The sequence below is a fragment of the Canis lupus genome, chromosome 9, assembly GCF_048164855.1.
Source record: "Canis lupus baileyi chromosome 9, mCanLup2.hap1, whole genome shotgun sequence".
In the NCBI taxonomy this organism is placed as follows: Eukaryota; Metazoa; Chordata; class Mammalia; order Carnivora; family Canidae; genus Canis; species Canis lupus.
In genome coordinates this window covers 36,168,305-36,188,849 of record NC_132846.1, presented here as the reverse complement: position 1 = coordinate 36,188,849, position 20,545 = coordinate 36,168,305, and the positions used below count along the sequence as shown (strand labels likewise).

The 20,545-nt window shown below is 45.0% G+C and overlaps 4 protein-coding genes across 9 annotated transcripts in view; 3 read left to right on the top strand and 1 right to left on the bottom strand.

Moving 5' to 3' along the window:
* The window catches only part of CCDC175 (coiled-coil domain containing 175), a 96,634-nt gene extending 89,306 nt beyond the window's left edge, over positions 1-7,328 (top strand). Inside the window, exon 21 of the mRNA XM_072838771.1 lies at positions 7,190-7,328. The gene's annotated coding sequence lies outside the window, so the exon portion shown is untranslated. The remainder of the gene's footprint in view (positions 1-7,189) is intronic.
* JKAMP (JNK1/MAPK8 associated membrane protein) overlaps positions 1-16,788 on the bottom strand; it is a 39,022-nt gene extending 22,234 nt beyond the window's left edge. The window contains exons 1-6 of one of the 6 annotated variants that reach the window (XM_072838776.1): positions 16,476-16,608; positions 14,883-15,004; positions 13,533-13,715; positions 10,918-10,987; positions 6,833-6,911; positions 348-439 (exon numbers count right to left, since the gene is read on the bottom strand). In XM_072838776.1, coding sequence (XP_072694877.1) covers positions 348-439; positions 6,833-6,911; positions 10,918-10,987; positions 13,533-13,603 — 312 coding nt within the window. In that variant the 5' untranslated portion in view covers positions 13,604-13,715; positions 14,883-15,004; positions 16,476-16,608. Of the gene's footprint in view, positions 1-347; positions 472-1,685; positions 2,054-2,905; positions 3,041-6,832; positions 6,912-10,917; positions 10,988-13,532; positions 13,716-14,882; positions 15,005-16,475 lie in introns of those variants that run through there. The other 5 variants (XM_072838775.1, XM_072838780.1, XM_072838778.1 and 2 more) reach the window with 5 other exon arrangements.
* Positions 3,136-11,228, top strand: L3HYPDH (trans-L-3-hydroxyproline dehydratase). The gene is made up of 5 exons (XM_072838782.1): positions 3,136-3,677; positions 7,190-7,359; positions 8,235-8,357; positions 8,445-8,582; positions 10,287-11,228. The coding sequence occupies exons 1-5, from the start codon at positions 3,170-3,172 to the stop codon at positions 10,410-10,412; spliced, it is 1,065 nt and encodes a 354-aa protein (XP_072694883.1). The 5' UTR covers positions 3,136-3,169; the 3' UTR covers positions 10,413-11,228.
* GPR135 (G protein-coupled receptor 135) lies at positions 16,679-19,323 on the top strand. Its single transcript, XM_072837744.1, has 2 exons — positions 16,679-16,763; positions 17,048-19,323. The coding sequence occupies exons 1-2, from the start codon at positions 16,679-16,681 to the stop codon at positions 18,595-18,597; spliced, it is 1,635 nt and encodes a 544-aa protein (XP_072693845.1). The 3' UTR covers positions 18,598-19,323.
* Positions 19,324-20,545: the final 1,222 nt, after the last annotated feature.

Genomic DNA, 20,545 nt, shown 5'->3' with positions numbered 1-20,545 from the left:
AAGTTATTAAAATAGTTGACTAACATTAAATCATAAACTTAGTAATGCTATATAAAAATAATTGCAGAGAAAAGTTCTGGAGTTTTAATATTAACTTACTGCCCAAGACACTGCACTATAGAATAAGTAATTAAAAATTACTATAAAATTATAAAATGTTTTTAAAAATACTTAACTGTGACTGTTAAGATGTATTTTGGACAATATGACAAGAATTTTATTAATGCCTCATTTTTATAAATTAATGAGGATATTGAAGAAAAAAGATATTTTACACTTGAAAATACTTCAAAAGCAAAGAGAATTTAGCAATGAAATAACATTCAAATGTTAAAATTAAGACTTACCCCACATTCTCCATATATTTCAGTTGAGCCATTTTTAAATAATAGGGTCTTCCCACAGTAAAGTCCAAGGCATGCTGGTTGAATATCGACAGCTTTTTAAAAACAAATGCCAGTAAAGTAACATCTTTTGTGATTATAAAAAATAATATATTAACAGCTGAAGAACTTGGCATAAGTATCTCATCACAGTTCAATAAGAAGTGATACATATTAGACAAAAGTTTTTATTTTTAAAGATGCAATTATTTTTAAAGTTAAATTTCCCCTTTTACGCTGTGACACTGCAGAAAGTTATACTGCAACCTCGTGGTTAATGCTATTCCTAATGATTAAGACCCCTCAACCAGTAGAGTGGCATCTACCCCCTGAATTCAAAGCTTAACCTATTATGTCTCCAATGGCTCCAGCAGCTGGTCCCCCTCGATTAGTCTAGACTTTCGCATTTTCATTTTTTATTTAGAAAACTAATAGAGGATCACCACCTCTTATTTTGCCCAGTCAGAACATTAAGTGTGCACACAAACACAGAGACACATAGAATATCACCTTCGTTTATAATAGAACACATTTTAATACCAGAAAAGCAGAAAAGATATAATTTCAAAATAGGAGGTAAATGTATTGAAGGTAAATAAATTCACCTTTACAAAAAGCTTACTCTACTCTCCTACATTTCGTCATTTTTGTTGAGGACAGGTGAAAATTTCATCAAGGTCGTCCCTGGGCCTCTGACCAATATCTGGGAACAACTACCTTAGAATCAACCCCCTGCTCTCAAGCCTTGTGCAAAATATAAAGTTCTTCTTTACAAAAAAAAAAAAAAAAAAGGGGGGGGGGGCCTAGAGAAGTTATTAAAGGAGTTCTTTTTTTCCATCAGAGACATCCGATTTCCTTCATTCATTCAATAAATGTGCATCATTATGTATCAGATTCCATGGCTAGGGATTTCTAAAGATCCACAGAGCAACAAACAAGAGTCTCTGCCCTCAAAGAACCTACAAGCCTAGAGGAGAATAAATCCAAAACAACTGTGGTCAAATGTGAATTAATTTAGAAAATTATGCATTTTATGACTATTGTGGGGGCCAAGGGCAGGCTCTCAAAACGTCCCACTTTGGCATACTGATCATTTTAAGTAAAAGTTACTTAAGAAACAAGAGTGGCAAGGACACTCAGCCCTCCTTTGTCCCCCTGAAAGCAGAGAACAAATCTCCCACGTGAAAAATATCCTCCCTATACTAAGACATAAAAAGACATCCTTATTACCAGTGTTAATGACTTTAAAGTCAAAAAAGCTGCAGAAAAAAAAGCCCTGTTACTTTTTCACTAAGCTATTACCTTATTCCAAACACCTGTTTTCCTTTTCTTGTAAATTCCTCACAATTTAATTGCTTCTTTGTCAGCAATGCATTATAGAACTGCCTGCCTTGGTCAGTTCTTTAGGTCTCAAAACCATACTTGGGCCTTCATGCACACATAATAAAACTTGGCAGGTTTTTTTTTTTTTCTTCCTGTTAATCTGTCTCATGTAAATTTAATTTTCAGTCCAGCTGGAAGACCCTGCGAGTAGAGAAGAACTTTTCCTTCGTTTCACTATTCTTGAATAATTTCCCAAATTCTTCATGAATTCACACTAGAGACCGCTTGGTCCACAATGCCCTTTCTCCTTTCAAAGTCAAGTAGGCTTTTGATTCTTTCTCCTTGTGCTGCTGAGAAACAACAGAAATAGCACCCACTACAAGGTCTCAGGTTTAACATTTTCACTTTTACCACATTTCTGACTTCTTACCCATGGGCTTCTTTACCTTAATTAGCACTTCATTTTTAATCAATTGTAATCACCTATGTCCTAAGCAACTAAGAGACAAGAATGAATTTTCAGAGTTTTTGAGAAGACAGAAGCTGAACAATTGGAGGCTTCTTCCACATGGATTTTGCATTTAGTGGATGTTGAAATAGATACATCTGAATGTGAATAATCTAAAGTTCTTAAAGCCCAAGGCCTGAAAACCACCATGGTAAACTAAAAACAACAGCTCATCACAGACCAAACGGCTCAGCACAGGCCACTCGCCGTGTCCGTTCAGTTTCCCCTCCCATTTCCGTTTATCGGAGGGTGGTTAAAATTTTAAGATCCCCCCCCCCTTTTTTTTTTGCAACGGTCTTGTCCCTTCGTGAAGGGCCTTTAAACTTAAGGTCTGATGCTGCAGCGGGCAAGAGTCCTGCAGGCAATTAGCTTCCGCTTCCCTTCCTGTTTGCTGGCACTTACGCCCGCGCTTTAAAGTCTCAAGTCAACCCTCACCAATGCTAAACCAAGAGACCAAAACAAAGGGGCTGAAGCGACCTCCCGAACGGCCCCGGCCTGGCCTTGGTCCCGGCGCGCAGCCCGCCTCCGCCGCAGCCCGAGAGCCGCCGGGACCGCCCCGCCCCCGGGGGACCTCCAGGGCCCGCCACACGAGGATGCGCCGCCATCCCGAGGCCGCCCGCGGGGCAGAGCCCGAGTCGCCGGCGCGGGGACTGAGACGAACGCTTCCCGGGACCTCAGCGCCCACACTCACCCATGGGCCGCTCGCAGGTCTCCCCGAAGGAGCTCCGGGACCAGCCGCCCCGGCAGCAGCGCCGGACATCCGGGCCCCGACCGCCCCGGCGGCTCCGCCTCCCGGTAACCCAGGCGACCACCGAAGCCCCGCCCCCGCGCTTCCCCGCGGCTGCCCCGAGGCCCCGCCCCTCTCGCGAGGAGCGAGCGGGCGGGCGGGAGGCTGGAGGCTGGAGGCCGGGGGCGCGCGCGGGCGGGCAGGTGGCGGGGCTCCCGGACGCAGGCGATGGCGAGGCCGCTGGCGGTGCCGCGGCTGCCCCCGCACGGCCCGGGGACGCCGGCGCTGTCGGTGGTGGACATGCACACCGGCGGCGAGCCCCTGCGCGTAGTGCTGGCGGGGTGTCCGGAGGTGGCCGGCCCCACGCTGCTGGCCAAGCGGCGCTACATGCGCCAGCACCTTGACCACCTGCGACGGCGGCTCCTGTTCGAGCCGCGGGGGCACCGCGACATGTACGGGGCCGTGTTGGTGCCTAGCGAGTTGCCGGACGCGCACTTGGGCGTCCTGTTCCTGCACAACGAGGGCTACAGCTCCATGTGCGGCCACGCGGTGCTGGCGCTGGGCCGCTTCGCCCTCGACTTCGGGCTGGTGCCCGCACCCCCGGCCGGCGCCCGCGAGGCCCGCGTCAACATCCACTGCCCGTGCGGGCTGGTGGCCGCCTTCGTGGAATGCGAGGACGGCCGCAGCCGCGGCCCAGTGCGCTTCCACAGCGTCCCAGCCTTCGCGCTGGCCACAGGTAACGGGCGGCACCCTCCCAGCGACTAACCACGCTGTCTGTCTGTCTGGCTTGGGACTCACGCAGTGCAATTAACCCACCCGCGAGCCTTTGCAATTAATAAAAGGATTACTCAAAATCAATGCAAGTGTGTGTCAGCATCTTAGTCTTGCATACTTGTGCGAGGCGTGCAATTCGACTACCGCGCAGATTAGTTCATCTTGATCTTGAGCCTTGAGCACAGAATTCCGTGTCTCCCTTATTCAGCGCCTGTTCCCCCACTTTCAGACATTCCTAGAGATTTCACAGTTGGGTAAGTCTGATCCGGGCAAGGAAAGTGCAAAGAACAGCTAGTGTACCAAGGTTCATGAGCTGCTTCAGAATACACTTAGTAGACACTAACCCGAAATGTTACTAAACCCTGTCTTGTTTTCCTCACCTATAAAAAGCGCCTTCCCCACTTCTTTGGGAAAGAAATAAGAATGGATGGACTAGGCAGTTTATAAATTAGGAACATACAGATGTTGCTGCCTTTTTTTTTTTTTTAATTCGCTCATGATAGACATAGGGAGAGAGAGAGAGAGGCAGAGACACAGGAGGAGGGAGAAGCAGGCTCCATACAGGGACCCCGACGCGGAACTCGATCCCGGGACCCCCAGATCACGCCCTGGGCCAAAGGCAGGCGCCAAACCGCTGAGCCACCCAGGGATCCCCTGCTCTTACTCTTTAACAGGAACAGACATTGAGTCCAAATCCTGACAACCCCTTAAAGCTAATCAAATTACTAACCTCTATGTGCCTGTGTTTTTTCATTTGTTATCTCATTGAGTTTTTGGTGAGAAATTAAATGAGAGCATGCAAGATACTTAGAAATTTAAAAAATACATTCCTAGTGGCAGAAAGATACAGGGTTGCTAGTTAAGAGTTCTGCAGGTGTGCTGACCCTTTAAAAAGTTTTGGTGGGTTCCCTAGCACAAAGCCTAGTCATGTAAAACAGGATGTATGTAACTATAATCCTTACAAAGAGGGAGATCTCTCCAAGGTAGTCATTATTGGAAGTGACCTGGGAGCTAGTTTGGTCAATTCAGGAATAGGGTTATCACTTCTCATAAGTCTTCAATGCATGCAAATCATTCTATTAGATCTTTTTTTTTATTTCAAGTTTTTATTTAAATTTTACTTAACATATGATGTAATATTGTTTCAGAAGTAGAATTCAGTGATTCATCACTTACATATAACACCCAGCACTCATCACAAGTGCCCTCCTTAATACCCATCACCCATTTAGCCTATCTCCCTATCCACCACTTCCCCTCCAACCCTGTTCTCTATAGTTAAGTGTCTCTTACAGTTTGCCCCTTACTCTTTTTTTTAACTTTCCCCTATGTTCATGTGTTTTGTTTCTTAAATTCCACGAGTGAAATAATATGGTATTTGTATTTGACTGATTTCACTTAGCATAATATACTCTAGCTCTATCCACATCATTGCAAATGGCATCATTTGCAAAAAGATTTCATTCTTTTTGATGGCTAAGTAGTATTCCATTGTGTATGAATATACCACATCCTCTTTATACATTCATCAGTTGATGGACATTGGGTTCCTTCCATTACTTGGCTATTGTTGACAATGCTGCTATAAGCATTCTATTAGATCTTGATCTTTCTTGAGGATTTGGATTCTAGATGCAGTAATAGCCCAGGCATATGTCAGTCTTAGGGCAACCTCAGACAGCTAAAACACACAAGTTGATGAAGAATTCTCCTGCAGAAATTGATGGCACTTTGGCCTCTAGGAGAGAATGGTATAATATCTGCATTGGGGGCGGGGGAGGGGGGAAATGGCACTTGAGATAGACAGGAGTTTGTTTAGGATTGCATCTCAAAAATCTCAGCAGTTTAAATGGTTTATCCTATTTCTCCCTAGGCAACCCCAGCTGCAGACTGGAAGCACTCTAGATTTGTGGGAAATGACAGCTAGCAGTAGGATCACCAACTATATCATTTTTCAGGGCTGGTTGGGGCAGGGCAGCCAATCTCTAAGCACAGTGGCTACTGAGAGCATCACTGTGAGACTATACAATAGTCAGTGAGCAGAAATGGTCACTCTGAGTCATTTAAAAAAGTCCTAAATTCTCTATTTTGAAAAATGCTACAAGAGTAGACTGATAGTGTTCAGGGTCACTGCTCTGCCCCTCTTCATCATGATGACCTTGTGAAAGGGATCCCATGCCTCAAGGTCATCATCTACAAAATGAAGATGACAACAGTACCCACCTCAGAGGATTGCTGAGTTCATTTCCATTCCAATGTGTTAAAATGTAAACTACTTAGTTTTGTTACTGTATTCAAGTGCTAGAACAGTAGGTAGTCAATTAATATTTGTTGAATGGTAACTAAATAAGTGAAATTGGGAGAAGAATATGGTAATTAGCAAATGAAATTATCCTCTTAAGAACCTTATCCTGGGGTGCCTAGGGCTCAGTCAGTTAAGTGTCTGCCTTCTGCTCAGGTCAGGACTTCAGGGTCTTGGGATGGAGCCTGCTTCTCCCTCACCCTCTGCCCCTCCACCCTGCTTGTGCTTTCTCCCCCTCATATAAAATAAAATAATAAATAAAATAAGTAAAATAAATAAATAAAATAAAATAGGAACCCTATTCCGATTGGAAATTAAACTTTTGGCCTTACTATTAACATTATTGTGCTCCTGATTTGTGCCAAGCACACCCCACACATTATCACATGGAATTCACACAACAGTCCTTTCAGAAGTCAATAGCAGTTCCATTTTACACACAAAAACACCAAAGCTACACTTAGCTTAGCTTTCCAAGCTTCCAGCAGCCCCTTATCTCCATCTGCTTCCTCATACTCCTTTCATTAAGTCTGATTTTTATGTTGTACCAGCATCAAGATAAAGGCATGTTTCATTCATGGTTGCTGTCTTACAGGCATATTTTACCTTCTTCATTATAAACTTGCTCTGTTTTGACACATCATTTGTTAAAAGGACTCTGGGCTAGCCTGGAACTGATAAATATATATAACTTACACAGAAAAACCTTTTTTTTTTTCACTTTGTTTTGACATTACAGTTGAAGAAAGCCAATTTGTGAATAGGATCAAAAATCCTATATTCAGCAATTCCTAGCAGTATGAGAGTGGACTTACAATTTCCTTCATAGTTTTCACAGGTTGATGTCCCAGAATTTCTCTTCTCTCTGCCTCTATGAGGTTTCCTAGCAAAGACCTTCAGAGTAGTTAACAAAATAAGTATATATGATTTAAGAAAAACATGGCATTAGATGTTCTAAAACTTATGCAAGCATCATTAAGTTAAAAATCAATGCACTCAGCTAAAGGTCTATTATCATTTGATGCTTTCTCATTTTAAAAATGAAGTTGTGCTTCATTCCTTTTTATGATAGGAAAAAGTGCCCCTCCACCAAAATACACATATTAAAAATGCTGTGCATCGTATTGCCAAAATACTATAAACAAACTTATTTTCAAACATATCTTTTTTAGATCTCTTAGTGGATGTTCCTGGTCATGGAAAGATGGCGGTAGACATTGCATATGGTGGGGCATTTTATGCATTTGTTAGTGCTGAAAAGTTAGGCCTTGACGTTTGTTCTGCAAAGACAAGGGACCTTGTGGATGCTGCGAGCACAGTGACAGAAGCAGTCAAAGCTCAGGTCAGTACAAACACTGCTTTCATAACAAGTGCTCTCCTCTGCGGCAGAGAAGAAATATAAATTACATGTCTACACAGAAAAGTTAAATATCTATATATTTAAATTATTAATAGTACTAGAAGCAAGGTACTGGTTACAATCTTGGGCTCTATAGCAAGACTATCTGGGAGTCTTATGTGCAAAGGACTTAGAATAGTGCCTGCCTATAATAAATGGTCAATAGATAACTTATTAACTTTAATTATATACATAGTAGTATAATTTGTGGTTATTCACACACAGAAAATGTATCAAAAAGTATTTCACTAATTTGAAACACATATGCTTTGCTTTATGTGGTCATTCTGCAAAACTTGCAAATAATAAATGTCAATTATAGATCACAAAATAGATTTCATTAAATCTGATCAGACTGTCTCTAGATGTTCACGGTCTGATTCCTCTACCTTATCCCCTTCAAGCTCCTGAAAGTGAGCGTATGACTGCCATCGCCTCTCCTGTTTGAGCAGCCATGGCCAGTCTGTAGCTTAACCATCCTGGGGTCAGTGCTTCAAAGAGTGTGAGCATTTGGAGTGTGTATGTGTATAAAATAGGACTGTTCCTTTAGTAGAGGCTATATGCAGGACAAATTCCTTAGAAAGGACTTAAAGTTTGAAAAGAATCATAACTTCAATAAAACCATGTTTATTTATCTAGATAAAGACATCATTTACTGCCTTGACTCAAAAGGTATTTTTAAAATGAGAGTTAAAAGTGAAGCCTAAGAGTGCCCCATCTACATTATTTATAAAAATAAGTTTGAATCAAAATATTTATTTTACATGTAATTTTACATGACAATTTATATATGATACTTTTTTTGTTATTATTTGTAGTTTAAAATTAATCATCCTGAGAGTGAAGACCTTTCCTTTCTGTACGGAACTATATTAACAGATGGAAAAGACACTTATAGTGAGGAACCAACCACCAACATCTGTGTGTTTGCAGATGAACAGGTATTAAAACTGTAATGTTTGGGACAAAAGCCAGTGTACAGACCTGGAACACTGTGAACACTCTTATCTTCATTTATTCTGAAACAGGTTGACAGAAGTCCTACTGGCTCAGGAGTGACAGCCCGAATTGCCTTACAGTATCACAAAGGCCTTCTAGAACTGAACCAGACCAGAGCCTTTAAAAGCAGTGCAACTGGCTCAGTATTCACAGGGAAGGCTGTGAGGGTGAGTGACACCCTTAGCTTCTTATTTGTGTATTACTTTGGAAACTGAAGAGGTCTGAGTTGGGTGTTCAGTAAGTTTCACTCAGCTCTGAGAAGAAAACTTTAAAGCAGGCCTGTAAAACCTTCTGATCAGCTACAACTGTGGATAGGAAACTGTGGGCATCCCTAAGGTCCTTTCCAAAGGTCCACAAGGTCAAAACTTGGTATGCATTAACATTAAGACATTTGTTTTTCACTTTCATTGTCACATGAGTGTACCATGGAGCTCTCCAGAGGCTACATGATAGGTGACAACCCAACCCAGTTGCCTAATCTAGTAACTGACATTTAATCATAAGATTTAGTTATCCTCATGTTTAAAACTTAGGAAATGAGGGGCACCTTGGTGACTCAGTTGAGCATCAGACTCTTGGTTTCAGCTCAGGTCATGATCTCAGGTTGTGAGCCCCTCCAGGCTCCATGCTCTCAGCAGGGAGTCTGCTTCTCTCCCTTTCCATCTGTCCCTCCCCCACTCACACTCACTCAAGTGCTCTCTCTCTCTTTCTCTCTAATAAATAAATCTTTAAAAATATTAAGAAATAAAAGGATACTCTGTAAATAAGATTTGAAGTTACTTCTTTTATAGTTAATAATTCTACTTGACGGGACAGCTTCACCCACACCATGTGCCCTCCCTCTCTGTCCAGACTCTTCCAAGCTCTTGGATGGTACCTTCTCAGTCTCTTCCCCTGCCCCCCTCACTGTCCCTGTCCTTCCACTTATGGGTCCCCAGAATTTCAGCCTTAGTTTCCTTCTCATCTCATCTGTATTTTGATGCCACTGGGCAATTTCACCCGCTTGTGAGGCTTCGACCCACTCCCAACCACCCTGATGAGGACTCCCAAACCTTCATCCCTCCCATGCCTACTGTGTGCCTCTCTCCTGAGTCTAACACTCGTATTCCCAACTGCCCACCAAACTCATCTCAAAATGACTGTTAGAAAGTTCTTCCTGGGCAGCAGCCCCGGTGGCGCAGTGGTTTGGTGCTGCCTGCAGCCCGGGGTGTGATCCTGGAGATCCGGCATCCTGGAGATCCGGGATCCCGGAGATCCGGGATCGAGTCCCACATCTGGCTCCCTGTGTGGAGCCTGCTTCTCCCTCTGCCTGTGTCTCTGCCTCTCTCTCTCTCTCTCTCTCTGTCTCAATAAATAAATAAAATCTTTAAAAAAAAAAAAGAAAAGAAAGTTCTTCCTTCCCCCTGAACATGCTCCTCCTGTCTCATTTTCTATCTTGATTAATGGCAGTACCTGCCTCACTTCCCAACTAGGAGCTGTGCCCATGCTGAGCCCATTCCTCCTCCTCACCTCCCACACATGCTAGTCCCTGGGCCAGCCAGTCCTGCCTGCAAAGTAGCTCTCTTCTCTTCTTCTTCATCTTCCCTAAAATCTGTCCTCATGACTCTAGAGTCAGTCAATGAATGAAGGTTACCTCTGAAGAAGTTTCTAGGTTTCTAATTGCTTTCCTCTCAGATTTATTCTCATTTTACAGCTAAACTTAGCTAAACACAAACCTGATCATGTCACTCTCCCTAAAAACCTTCCATTACCTACAAGATCCATCTTTGAGTTTTCTTTAAAATGGTAGAAATCAAGATGATGATGACTTTTGGGCCAGACAGAACATGAGTGCAATATTTTGATATTATACTCCTTTCATCTTTTCTCAGGAAGCAAAATGTGGGGATTTTAAAGCTGTTATCGTGGAAGTCTCTGGACAAGCCCATTACACAGGTACAGCAAGTTTTATAGTGGAAGATGATGACCCTCTGAGGGATGGATTCCTTCTCAAGTGACTTCTTCAAGCTTTTCAGAGCTTTTTCTGAATGATGTGGAAAATGATATGAAACTGTATGACTTCTTTATAAAATATTATGCTGTGACTAAATATAATCATTATACATGCACATGTAATTGGTATAAATGCCACTTAGGTCTAGCTTTTAAAATGCTGAAAATTCAGAATATTTTTGTAGTTATTAACATATAAGGTAAAATTCATACCTTAGTCCTGTTACTTTTTAAATATTACACTATGCCACTTACTATAATTGTTTGTTTTAGACGCTCTTTGAATAATAGTTTGAATTGTAGCCCTCATAACAATGACTCTTACAAGTTCATTATTTCAGTCTTCCAGTTTTTGAGTCAAAGACATCCTATCCTGTACATAGGATGCCGTGTACATCCTACATGGGCAGGATGTAAGGAGGATGGATTATTATAAGGTACTCAACATTTAGCATACATAGCCTGGGAAGAATTGGGGTGGTTCAGCTTCTTTGGATAGATGTCACTTACAGCTGCTGCCAGGATGTTCTGCGGGCTGCAAAGTCCAGCTCCTACTCCAAGGTAACTGAAGTGCCATAAGCTGATGTGAGAAGACCAATGAATAATCAGACTTTTGTTATATCTTTAAGGCTCTTATAAAAGGGATTGTGTCATTACTGCATTATAAACACAGTGGGAATCAATGAATTACTACAGTAGAGTGAGTCTCATACACTATCAACTACGTGCCAGATTTAAAACTTGAAATAAATGTTAACTGTTAATTTTTGCTAGCTAATTGTCTGTGAACCAGTTAAAAATAAATTGGATCACTGAGTTAAGTGTCTTACTCTTGATTTTAGTTCAAGTCATGAGCTCACACTTGTGAGATGGAGCCCTGAGTCAAGCTCTGCACTTAGCATGGAGTCTGCTTAAGATTTTCTCTCTCCCTCTGCTCTTCCCTGCACTCTCTAAAATAAATAAATAAAATCTTTAAAAATAAATAAATAAAATGTGATTTTTCAGTCACTATAAAATGAAGTATTAAAAAGTTATTCAATATGTGATGCTCCCAATAGTCAGTAGACTCCTGTGAAGTATTTTTTTCTGAGCATACAGAAGCTAATAAGTAATTAATTTTAACTGGTTTCATCATCAGTTATTAAGTCTGTGATTGAATTACCAGACTAAAATGAAAGCTTTATAGCTTTGTAACTTTATAGTTAATGTTCTTGATTTCCCTATTATACAAAAACTAATGTTTTCCACTCATTTTCTATAAAATTCTGTGGTAAAGGTACCATTTATCCTCAAAAATGACACTACCACTAGTTTACTATGGGTAAGAAATTTTGTACACATTAGGGAGATTTGCTGTACTTCCTTTGTAAAATGAAAACAGAGGCAGCCCAGGTGGCTCAGTGGTTTAGTGCTGCTATCAGCCCAGGCATAATCCTGGAGACCCGGAAACGAGTCCCACATTGGGCTCCCTGCATGGAGCCTGCTTCTCCCTCTGCCTGTGTCTCTGCCTCTCTCTCTCTCTCTGTGTGTGTCTTTCATGAGTAAATAAATGAAATCTTTAAAAAATAAAATGAAAACAGAATTACTATTTTCTCTCCAAATTTCACAAGTCATAATAACTTACCTACGTTAAAAAGTAGATATTGCCCATATTTTCCTAAATTCTAATCCAAACCAGAGTGAAACCCTCGCAGTGATATTCACCTCTTCTGTATGTCACCATCTCTCTTGGAGTCAACACTAGGGAAATGAACTCCCACCCCACACCTCCATGTGACTAACCAGTCACAAAGCCCTACTTGAGTCTACCTTCTAAATACTGCTCACAATTATCCTTTCCCATCCTTGGAAGGGTCTTTCCTCATCAATTAACCCCTTTCAAGCCAACCTGCTTCCCCTCACTGATCTCTCAGCTCTAGGTACTTAAATGTGCTTGTCATAAACAAAATGACACAAACTTCCTTTGTCTGCTTCCGTATCTAGTTTGCTGTCACCCGTTTCCTTCCCTTTGTAGTCAAATTTCTACATTCCTGACACTCTGCTCATTGGGTACATTTTCTTCCATTTGTTATTTGACTATTGTAATTTGGTTTCTACCTCATTATTCATTGGAAATTATGCCTGACCTACCTAACTGCCAGATCTAACAGTCACCTGGGTTTTTACCCAATGCGTGGTGGGTGCTGCCGCACACTCCTGGCAGGGAAGTGTGGTACACTTTAGAGCAAGCACCTCCATGCCCTTGGTGCTGGGTCAGTCACAGAAACACTGAAGCTCTCAAGGTCACTAGATTAGTACCCAGTCTTCATTAGTACCCACCAGTGCTGCAACTGGGTGGGCCCAGGGCCATCTCCTCATCACCATCAAGTTGCAATGAGTTTTGCTCCAAGTCCTCTAGAGACTCCATAAGAGTTGGGGCACCCTCCTCTTCAACTCCTAAAACCCACAAATTCCATACCATCCCTCCTTAGGATGATGTGCCTCATACATGTGGGTATGAATTACTTGGGGATCTTAAACTAGATTCACATTTATTAGGTCTGGGGCGGGGGTGGGGGGCAGTTCTAGCAAGCTCCCAGGTGATGCTGATGCTACCGGTAGGACTGCATCTGAGAAGCAAAACTTCTTTAACCAATTTATTTTACCCATTTGGATCTAAGCTTTACAGTTGAGCCTTCTTTTCACTCTAAAAGACATGAGGAGCCTATTAGCTCTCCGCCTAGAGGTGACCTCATGGTCACAGCAACTTTCCTGAGAAGAGGCTGAGAAAATGACCTTACTTTGAAAAGCAAAACAAAATGAAAATCCAAAACACAAGTCCTCTGACTTCTCAATTGGCCCGTATGCCTCATTAAATATTTCACTCATCTGCCTGGTTTTCTCCCTTTACCTGCTTCTTAATTCTTAATTTTTCTTCTAACCCTGACCCTAACCATCACATTCATGCCCATGCTTTTAGAGAGAGGCTGACAACTTCCAAATCTCTAAATTCTAAGGTCTAGAGCCATACTGCAGGTCTACTACTTGGTGGACAAGTCAAACTCATCTGCCTCCTAAAATGTGCCCCACCTCCTGTATTCTCTGCCCCAATGAATGGTACCCCCAGCTCTCGAGCCAGAACTCACGATTTATCCTTGGCTCCTTGTTCATGCCCTTTTGTCTTTCTGCAGATGTCTGTGGATTCAGCAAGCATCATTCTCTTCCCCTAACTTTAGCAACAACACTCACTTTTTCCTGTGGAAAACTACCCATCCCTTGCATGCAGCCTTAGCTGGGATGGCCAGATTCTTTCTCGCTGGACCTGGGATCTTGAGAGAAATGACAGAAAGTCTGAAAAATGGCTGAAGTAGACTTAGTCCAATAGTGCTTTAAAGAGATCACCTTCAATTAGTTTCTGCATCTCTATCTGCTATCCCTGCCCTGATTTCTCTTGTTCTTGGGGCTAGCTGTTAGATTTTTCTTTTGTAATTTGAATGCCTTCTATCCTTCCAATAAATGCCTTTTTTGCTTAAGTGAGATAGTGCCCTGTTTATATTGCTGACATCCAAAGACACTAGTCCATATACTACCTCCTTAAAATCTTTTCTCCTTCTTCACTATGCCTTAATTCAGAGTCTTGTCATTTCTCCTCTGGGTATTACAGTGACTTTTCTTAACTGGTCTCCTTGTTGCCAGATTCTCCTACGGTGAGGAAGAGGAATTAAGGTAGAAAGGATTCTAAGTTTTCACCATATAAGCCTGATAGAAGATAGGGCCATTTTCGGAGATACAAAACGTTGAGGACCAAGGGTTTTTAGGGAAAGTGGATCATGAGTTCCATTTTGGTCATGTTGAGTTTGGGTACTTTTGCACATCCAGGGAAGATGCCATATAACAAGCAATAGGGTAGGCAGCCCTGGTGGCTTAGCAGTTTAACACTGCCTTCAGCCCAGGGCGTGATCCTGGAGACCCGGGATCAAGTCCCACATTGGGCTCCCTGCATGGAGCCTGCTTCTCCCTCTGCCTATCTCTCTGTCTCTGTCTCTAATAAATAAATAAAATCTTTTTAAAAATTAAAAAACAAGCAATAGGGCTTAGGCAAGAGATATAATATGGAATTATGAATATATCATTTTCAAACTCTGGGTGTAGGATGAGGGAGGCAGTTCAGAGCTGCCGAGGACCAGGCCTTGATGGACTCTAACGTTTAGAGGCCAATGATGGGGGGTGAACAGGCAGGGGGCATTGAGGCAAACAGGGCAGGCAGAAAACTAGGAGTGTGTGAGGTCCCTCTTGTCTTTCTGAACCATACCTGACCATGGCCTTCCCGTGCTTCCAACTCCTATTGATCAATGGCTAGTGCCAGCACCCTATCTGCCCCAATGCAGTTCAATCTGTAATGTGGCACGTGAAGTGTTTGTAAGAGCGTGCCAATCAACCTTTATCATTTATCATTTTATGATTTATTTCTCTCTTCACTCCCTAACCTCACTCACCAGCACCCAAGAGTCAGGTACTCAGGCAATGACCTTCAGACTTTGCACGGGAATCAAATGTCCTTCCCTGTCTTCTCTTTTTGGAGAGTCCAATGTCACCACTTGTGTGAAGTCTTCATCAGCTACCCGAAGAAAAGTCAGTCACCTCAATAGAATTTCATTATATTTTTTAACAACACCTATGATACTGTAATATATTTGTGTTTGCCTAAAACTGTAAGCTTCTTTGGGCTGAGATCCTTGTTATCTCTGAAAACCTAACACAGAGATTTGCTAAATAAATTCATCTATTAAAATAAATAAATAAATAAAAATAAATTCATCTATTATATATATTCATCTTAATTCAGTGGTTCTTGGTTGTGGGCATCCTCTCTTCCTCAGGGACATTTTTGTCACTACTGCCATGTTGTGGGCAGAGGCTAGAGACACTGCTAAACATCCTATAATGCAATACTATGATGCATTAGTTTGCCACCTTAAACTTCTATTCATACTGCAAATTTCCAGTAAGATAATTTTCCTCACTGAAATAAGTATCCCAAGCACTAATACCAGTGCATTCTAAGATCTGCAGATGTACTGGTCATTCTTTAGAGCAGTGTTTCTCAAACTATACTGTGCATCAGAATCACTTGCAGGGCATATGGCTGGGCCCCACCCCCAGAATTCAGATTCAGTAGATTTCAGGCAGGGCCTCAGAATCTGCATTTCTAACAAGGTCCCAGGTAATGCTAATGCTGTTGGTGTAGGGTCCAAATTTTGCAAACCACCGTTTTAGAGAATGTAAGGGTTTATCACATTTCCCCCCCTTTAGAGGCTATGCTCAGAAACTCGGGATGCAGCTTTCCTGGGCAGGCGGGACCTTTTCTGTTCCTGAATCTCCCAGCCAGATGCCAGGAGCTGCATCAACGGTGACTCCCTGGCTGGTAGTAGTTTAGATCCAAAACATACTACATTCCAGAGGACTGAGGAAGGCTGCCAGGAGGGCAAGGAACCAGTGGCTCTCTACCCTCCTGCCCCCATGTGTGAACCAGTAATGGTCCTAAGGTCTAGGCCCTTGAAAACAAGATGACATGCTGCCTCCTGGACCCATATCCTAGCTCCTCAGAGAAGCTGTATCAGAATTACCCGTGCTGTTTAGATTCATGGGCCCAACCTCAGTCATACTCCCAGTCACCCAGTGAATGTGCACTTTAATAAGCTCACTACCTTAGTGCTTCTCAGAGTGTGGTCCTCAGACGAGCAACATCATCATCACTACCTACAAACTTGTTAGAAATTTAAATACTGGACAGGACCGCAGACCTACTGAACCTGAAACTTGGGCTAGGCCCAGTCACTTTTTTAATTTTTTTTTTTTTTTTAAGATTTTTAAAACTCTATTTACTCATGAGAGACACAGAGAGGTGGGGGTGGGCAGAGACACAGGCAGAGGGAGAAGCAGGCTCCATGCAGGGAGTCCGAGGTGGGACTCGATCCTGATCCCGGGTCTCCAGGATCACGCCCTGGGCCAAAGGCAGGCGCTAAACTGCTGAGCCCCCCGGGATCCCTCTAGACCCAGTCTCTTGTATGTTAACAAGCCCCCTCTACCTGATGCTGTTGCACGCTCCAGTTTGAGAACACCTGGTTTGTATTATCCTGCCCCTAAAGTTGAAATCTCCGGATTTGGACTGTTTTTCACTTCGGGTTCTAGGTGGCTTTCCTGCCTGCCTGCGGGTGCCAGAAACGTCAGCAGGAAGCACGAGGTCCGCAACAGAGGCCTCCTTGTAGGACATCGGTAACCAACGAGACGGATGGAGAGTGACGCCTTGTCGAATGCGGTCGTTTACATGACGGCGGGTCCCGCTCTTCCTGGGCCTCTGGAGGGTCCTCTGGAGGGTGCCTGGTCCCCTCTGGGGCCCCGCCCGCCCCGCCCCGCCGGCTGGCCGAGCTCGCGGAGGGGATGCGGCGGGCCGGCGTCTCGGGGGCCCTGGGTCGGCGGCCCGCCCCGCGCTCCTGCGTAAACACCGTTCCCCGGGCAACGCCTGGAAGCCACGTCAGGGCACCGCCGGGTCCCAGGCGACCGCCGAGCCCGACTCCCGGCAGAGGCCTCCGGCCCGAGCCCCAGGCCGAGCCCCCACCCCCCCGCGGGCTGGCGGCCGCCTCCCCCGGTGCGGGATGAGCGCCGCCGCGGCCGCCGCGGGGCCCCAAGGAGGAGCAGCCGCCGCCGGGCCGGCCGCCCGCGGGGATGGCCTCGTCGGGCAGCCCGCCCCCCGGGGGCCCCTCCGCGGCCGGCGCACCTGGCGGGACTTCCTCCGCCGCGACGGCTGCCGCCGTGCTCTCCTTGAGCACCGCGGCGCTGGGGAACCAGAGCGATGGGAGCGGGGGCGACAGCACGGGCGCCTGGGCGGGCGGCGGGGGCGGCGGGGGCGGCGGGGGCGGCGGGCCCCGGGCGGCGGGGAGGTCCCCGCCGGGCCCCGAGGCGGCGGCGCCGCTGCTGTCGCACGGGGCGGCGGTGGCGGCCCAGGCGCTCGTGCTCCTGCTCATCTTCCTGCTGTCTAGCCTGGGCAACTGCGCGGTGATGGCGGTGATCGTGAAGCACCGGCAGCTCCGCACCGTCACCAACGCCTTCATCCTCTCCCTGTCCCTGTCGGATCTGCTCACGGCGCTGCTCTGCCTGCCCGCCGCCTTCCTGGACCTTTTCACGCCGCCGCGGGGGGGCTCGGTCCCCGCCGCCGCCGCCGCCGCCGCCGGGCCCTGGCGCGGCTTCTGCGCCGCCAGCCGCTTCTTCAGCTCGTGCTTCGGCATCGTTTCCACGCTCAGCGTGGCCCTCGTCTCGCTGGACCGCTACTGCGCCATCGTGCGGCCGCCGCGGGAGAAGCTCGGCCGCCGCCGCGCGCTGCAGCTGCTGGCGGGCGCCTGGCTGGCGGCCCTGGGCTTCTCCCTGCCCTGGGAGCTGCTCCGCGCGCCCCGCGCGGCCCCCGCGCCCCCCGCGCCCCCCGCGCCCCCCGCGGCGCAGAGCTTCCACGGCTGCCTGTACCGCACGTCCCCGGACCCCGCGCAGCTGGGCGCGGCCTACAGCGTGGGGCTGGTGGTGGCCTGCTACCTGCTGCCCTTCCTGCTCATGGGCTTCTGCCACTACCACATCTGCAGGGCGGTGCGCCTGTCGGACGCGCGCGTGCGGCCCCTGACCACGCACGCGCGCGTGCTGCGCTTCTTCGGCGAGGTGCGCACGGCCACCGCCGTGCTCGTCATGATCGTCTTCGCCGTCTGCTGCTGGGGGCCCCACTGCTGCCTGGTGCTGCTGGCCGCGGCCCGCCAGGCCCCCGCGGCGCAGGCCCCCTCGCCCCTCAACGTGGCGGCCGTCTGGCTGACCTGGGCCAACGGGGCCATCAACCCTGTCATCTACGCCGTTCGCAACCCCAACGTTTCCGTGCTCCTGGGACGCAGCCGGGAAGAGGGCTACCGGCCTAGGAACGTGGACGCCTTCCTGCCCAGCCAGGGCCCAGCCCTGCGGGCCAGGAGCCGGGATCGCCTCCGAAACCGCTGTGCCAACCGGCTGCGAGCTCGCAGCGGGAGGTCACCTTCCAACCCTGCCAGCGGGATGCGGGGGGATGTGGCCGTGTGGGCGCGAAAGAACCCCGTCGTGCTTTTTTGCAGGGAGGGTCCCCCGGGGCCTGTGACTGCAGCGGTCAAGCAGCCGAAGTGTGAAGGCGGGGATGCCAGCCTCTAAGAAGGCTCGGGATGCATAGCTGGTGAAGGCAAATTTTCCACCTGCTGCGTTTAATGATGCAGGATTCCGGGGGAGAACCGTGTATTTCACGAAGGCAAACATTAAAAAAAAAGAGAGAGAGACAAAGGGGGAGGCTTACCACTTCCCCCAAACAACATAGGAGACACTGTGCCCTTCTTCAAAAGTGCCAAATGTAAAATGCAAACATTAAAACAATATCAAACCACACAACCGAGCATTGTGAACTGTAAGTGCCAAAAAACGACAAAAATAGAATTCACAATTACCGCTAAGCTCATATTACAGGTATCACACTGTGAAATGAACACACAAAAATCATTGAATGCCACCAGGATTTGTCTAAATACAGAGTTTCAGGAAAGAATGGAGATCTTCAGGATTACTTGAAGGGCCCTCTAAATCACCAGCATTCAACAAAACTTGAGATTTTAGAACTTGCACCTTTGAGACATGCTTTGGCTGCTTAGGTTAGGAACGAAAAATTCTTATCTTTACACACTCTGGTGTACTTCCCTCCCACCCCATGTCCCTGTAATCTTTGTGGGAAATTTTATACTCCTATCCCATTTTAAACCATTTCAGAATTTTGAAATTGTGTCTTGTTGCCATAAAATCGACCATCTGAAGGGCAAGTAGAAGTATGAACATAAAGAAATGTGGCTGTTGAAAACTGTATACCAAAATTAAACTTTACCCTTACTCTCACTTGCTACTTTTGTCTCTAATCATTTTGGAGATGCCGTTCTCAGAGTACTTTCACATTAAAAAGAAATAACTTGCATAGTACAAAATCTTTGCCTTTTGAGGTAAATATGATTCTTAAATGCATCCAAAAATGTAATTTGAAGTCACATTGATTGAATCAGGTGAGTAATGCCACTTTTCTTTTATGTATATAAAAAAACGAGAGCTCTGTAAAGTAACAAGATTGGTTTTCCTCTGTGGCTTACCAACCCAAGATGATTACAAAAATCTCTAGAGCTATTTTGAGAAGTGGCTGTATTCTTAGAATAAGCATAGTGCTTTCCATGGGCATTATACCCTTCTACATTTGGAAATTTGGGTATATTTGTAATAAAAAAAAATGAATACTTGCTTTTATAGACATAATTTGTCTAAAATAATGTGGTTGTTATTAGAAAAGGAGAATAGATGTAGTATTATTACATGTAATAGGGTGTTAATAATTTGGGTATGAAGTCAGAAGGAAACTTCAATCAAGCTGGAAATGTTTTCAGAAATGTGCAAAACAAAGATACTTTTTAAAATTCAAAGGCACAATTCAGGATTTGTGTGTGTGAAATTTCTCACAGTAAATGCCACTATTCACAGAATCATTTACTCAGAATTTTAAAAGATATTTTTGTTTTCTCCCTCTTTCCTTTCCTTTCCTTTCCTCCACTGTGCCTCTCTTCTCTTCAGCATTTCACGGCCTTACTTGAATAAGTACTTTAAACTAGATATGGAATGACATCAGCTATCTTATAATGATTTCAATGTGAAATAGCCACTTTTTTTTTCCCCTGTATTTAAATATTTTGATGAGTATTTAAACTTTGGTGTAATAAATGGGTGTATGTCATTATTTTGTAATCAAGGATGGAAATACATGATTCATGTCAGAGCTAAAGATATTTAATTTTTTCCCATGCTCAAACATAAGTTTATAAATTATCTGTATATATCTTGCCACACTCAATATAGACAAAGTAGATGAGATCATCTCTCCTCTTTAGCACTCATTATATATATACAGACTTAATGCAGCTGAACTAACATTTAACAAATATCTATAGTGTTTGCCTATTAAAGCAAAACAATTGTGTATTTTTTGGCCTTCTGAGAAAATGGAAGTCATGTCTGGCATTTAGGAAGAAATGATAAAGTCTTCCAGTTAGGAAAGCTATCAGAGAATAGGAATTCAGCG

Bases quoted from the DNA above. Each gene is read 5' to 3' on its own strand.
- L3HYPDH (XM_072838782.1), top strand. From the start codon at position 3,170: ATGGCGAGGCCGCTGGCGGTGCCGCGGCTGCCCCCGCACGGCCCGGGG. The intron at 3,678-7,189 runs GTAACGGGCGGC...TATCTTTTTTAG, and splicing joins AGCCTTCGCGCTGGCCACAG to ATCTCTTAGTGGATGTTCCT. The intron at 8,358-8,444 runs GTATTAAAACTG...ATTCTGAAACAG, and splicing joins GTGTGTTTGCAGATGAACAG to GTTGACAGAAGTCCTACTGG.
- GPR135 (XM_072837744.1), top strand. From the start codon at position 16,679: ATGGAGAGTGACGCCTTGTCGAATGCGGTCGTTTACATGACGGCGGGT. The intron at 16,764-17,047 runs GTGCCTGGTCCC...GTGCGGGATGAG, and splicing joins TCTGGAGGGTCCTCTGGAGG to CGCCGCCGCGGCCGCCGCGG.